This window comes from Cyprinodon variegatus, unplaced genomic scaffold (assembly GCF_000732505.1).
Source record: "Cyprinodon variegatus isolate N-32 unplaced genomic scaffold, C_variegatus-1.0 Scaffold1176, whole genome shotgun sequence".
NCBI lineage: Eukaryota > Metazoa > Chordata > Actinopteri > Cyprinodontiformes > Cyprinodontidae > Cyprinodon > Cyprinodon variegatus.
Window position 1 is genome coordinate 115,847 of NW_015151629.1, and position 3,001 is coordinate 118,847.

At 56.8% G+C, this 3,001-nt stretch overlaps 1 protein-coding gene across 1 annotated transcript in view; it reads right to left on the bottom strand.

The window, feature by feature from the left end:
* The window catches only part of LOC107101949 (histone-lysine N-methyltransferase 2C-like), a 100,294-nt gene that overhangs the window by 34,474 nt on the left and 62,819 nt on the right, over window positions 1-3,001 (bottom strand). The window contains exons 42-51 of the mRNA XM_015401044.1: window positions 2,530-2,709; window positions 2,159-2,445; window positions 1,931-2,079; window positions 1,548-1,844; window positions 1,184-1,467; window positions 1,027-1,111; window positions 589-942; window positions 345-456; window positions 208-274; window positions 45-133 (exon numbers count right to left, since the gene is read on the bottom strand). Coding sequence (XP_015256530.1) covers window positions 45-133; window positions 208-274; window positions 345-456; window positions 589-942; window positions 1,027-1,111; window positions 1,184-1,467; window positions 1,548-1,844; window positions 1,931-2,079; window positions 2,159-2,445; window positions 2,530-2,709 — 1,904 coding nt within the window. The remainder of the gene's footprint in view (window positions 1-44; window positions 134-207; window positions 275-344; window positions 457-588; window positions 943-1,026; window positions 1,112-1,183; window positions 1,468-1,547; window positions 1,845-1,930; window positions 2,080-2,158; window positions 2,446-2,529; window positions 2,710-3,001) is intronic.

The following is a 3,001-nucleotide window of genomic DNA, read 5'->3' on the forward strand; positions in this document are numbered from 1 at the left end:
TATCGGACCGGCTGCTGCGGTTCTGATCTCCCTAATTATCGGACCGGCTGCTGCGGTTCTGATGCTCACTGATGAAGCCGGGTCCAAAGCTGGGGGGGTTGCGTCGCACCAGCTGAGGGTTCTTCTTCCCGTCCTGAAACAGAAACAAGAGCTTTATTGTTGAGGGAAGAATCTGGGTTCTGCGGGTCGGTAGCGGAAGCTGCCTACCTGTCCTGCTTGGAGGGGAGACGGAGAAGGTAACTCGGGGCCCGGGGCCCCTGGGGTCTGCTGCAACCTGTTCAAATAGAACATAAAGAGTCCAGAACAGATATGGAACCAGAAGGTTGAAAGGAAAAGGTGGGTACCTGTTGATGACCATGGGGGTCAGGCCCAGGGTCCCCTGACTCATCACCCGGTTGATTCCTTTCAGAGCCTGCATCTTGGCCTTCATGATCGGGTCAGAGACCGACTCCAAATCTGAACAACACAGAACCAGAAGTCTGTAGCGCCTGGAACCAAACTACCCAGCTGAAAGTTCTGTTTGGGTTCTGAGTCAGATCAGGATGTTCTGGTTTAAAGCATCCAGGCCTGATGGGGTTCTGGTCTTACCCACGGAGAATCCGGCCTCCGGTCCAGGTCTCTGGCGGATCAAGGCCTGCATCTGTTTCTGCTGCTGCTGCTCCTGCCGCTCCTGGTCCAGCAGGTCCTGCAGAAGCAGCGGCTGCTCCTCCAGCAGCAGAGGCCTGGACTTGTTCTGGTTTTCAGGAAAGCTGGTTACGCTCCCAGTCTGGGTTTCGCTGGTTGGATGAAGAGTTTGGTTCTGGGGGGTTGGAAGGAGCGGAGGCTGCGGAGCCACGGTGGGCGGAGCCTGAGAAGCTGGACCCCCAAGAACTGGGCACTGAGTCCTGGAAATTGGTCCGGTTCCAAGCAGTCTCTGGTGCTGATGGAAGACAGATGGCTGTCCTGGAGACGGACGGGGACATGGACTCATCATCATCATCATCAAGTACCCTTCGTCATCCTGTGCAGCAGATGTTCTGGGCTTACCTGGAGACATCAAGCGATGAACGGAGGACAGAACCTGCTCCTGCGGTCGGACAGCTGGACCAGAACCGGAGCCCGCCTGCTTCTCCTGAAGAGAGATGCAGTTCAGCATAAACAGCAGCTCTGATTGGTCCACATGATGCAGCAGCCAATCACCTACCTTCATGGGAGGAGGTGATGATGATGATGGAGGTCTGCTAGAAGCTGCGGCATTTCCTTCAGTCTGCTTCGCTTCCCTCACCTCTTGTTTCACCTGGGCGGCGCCATCCACCTTCCCGCCGCCGCGGCCCGGTTCCCTGTCCTCCGCCGGCTCCCCTAGGTCCAGCTCCTCATTGAACATGTCCTTCTTGTCCTCCAGGTTGAGCTCTGGGTCAGCGTAGGCAATCAGGTCGAACTTCCCCGTTAGCAGGAAGTCATCCAGATGCAGGTCTAGATCTTCTTTACCTAGAGCAGAACCACACAGACAGAGGTTCTGTAAAAAGCGTGCAGGACACATGGAACCGGTTCTGGTTCTGGGCTCATACCATCCTCTGGGTCCAGGTTCAGATTCAAGTCCACAAGGTCCTTCACTTCTACGTCCTCTAGGTCCTTCACGGCTGAATCCAGGTGTTCCTCTATCGGATCAGAACCAGGGAGAGCACCCAGGTGATGCTGGTCCAGCTGGCCCAGTCCAGTCTCCCCAGTCCTGACCAGCCCGGGCTGCACTGCGGCGGACTGGGCAGTCGCCTGCTGTTGCTCTGGGGTCGGCGGTACCGGAAAGGGCAGCCTAAGACGGTTTTCTGGGGCGCGGTGCCGGAGCTCGATGTAGGGCATGGCGCCGCCTGGATCAGAGATGAGGACCAAGATGGGACATGAACTGAGAGCCTTCAGAACCCCGAACAGTTCTAGTTGAGTCAGCAGTTCTGACCTGGAACCAGCTGCGAGGCCGTGTTGGGAGGCACCATGGGCCCAGTCCTCCTGAACTCTGCTGCAACAGGTCTCCTCATCTGGACCACTGGAGCCGCTCCAGGCGGACGCCCTGAGGGGTCAGTAAGGCCCACTGGAGGAACGCCAAACCTGGAAAGAACCACAAGCTGTGAAACCAACAGTTCCAAGGGACGCCATCGCTCTCTGTTCAGTTTGGGATCATCTTCACCTCACAGCGTGATCTCTAAGGGGGTTCTGTCTGTGGAAGGGGGACTCGCTGGGGGGGAGCCCAGTAAACCTTGGGGCAGGAGGCGGCCCTGTGCCGGGGTAAGGCGGGGGAGGACGTCCAAATGGGTCTGCAGGCGGTGCGGAGGACCAGCTGTGAAGAGGAGTATCAGGACCGGGGGGACCGGGTGGACCGGGTGGACCGGGGGCCCGTTCCAGCTGATCTTTCTCCTGCTGCAGAGCAAACTTCTGGTGCTGCTGCTGAAGGATCCGCTGACGGAGCCACAGACGCTGGACGGGAGAAGCAGAGATGAAGGTGACTGATCCTCAGAAGGAGGAAGAAGAGGAAGAGGATGATGAAGACGTCTGTCTTACATGTCGCTGCTTCTCCTCAGAGTCTCCCAGCTGGGGCAGCATGCTCAAGACTCCGTCCACGGGGGACAGCTCGCTGGTCCTGGACTTCTCCATCTGTGGAAGGACGTCCTGGAAGGCCCTGTCTCCAGGTGTTCCAGGATGCTTCAGGTTCTGAGTGCTGCTGGTTCTGGGAAATGATTCCTGAAAAGAGAACGAGAACCGGAGAGGTTCTGTTTAATCTGAACTCAGACAGGGGACCGGAACCGCTTTGACATTTGGATCTGAGCCCTCAGATCTAGAACCAAGGAAAGGCTGGTGCTGACCCCCAGGATGCCCTGCTTTAGGGTAAGCCCTGACCAAATTAGGTTGGTTAGGGCTTACCCTAACCCCTGGATAACTTGCAATGAATCCTGGGATATTTAAGGCTACGTAGGATTCAGCTGCATCTTCATTGGCTTCCTGTTAAATCCAGAATAGAATTTAAAATCCTCCT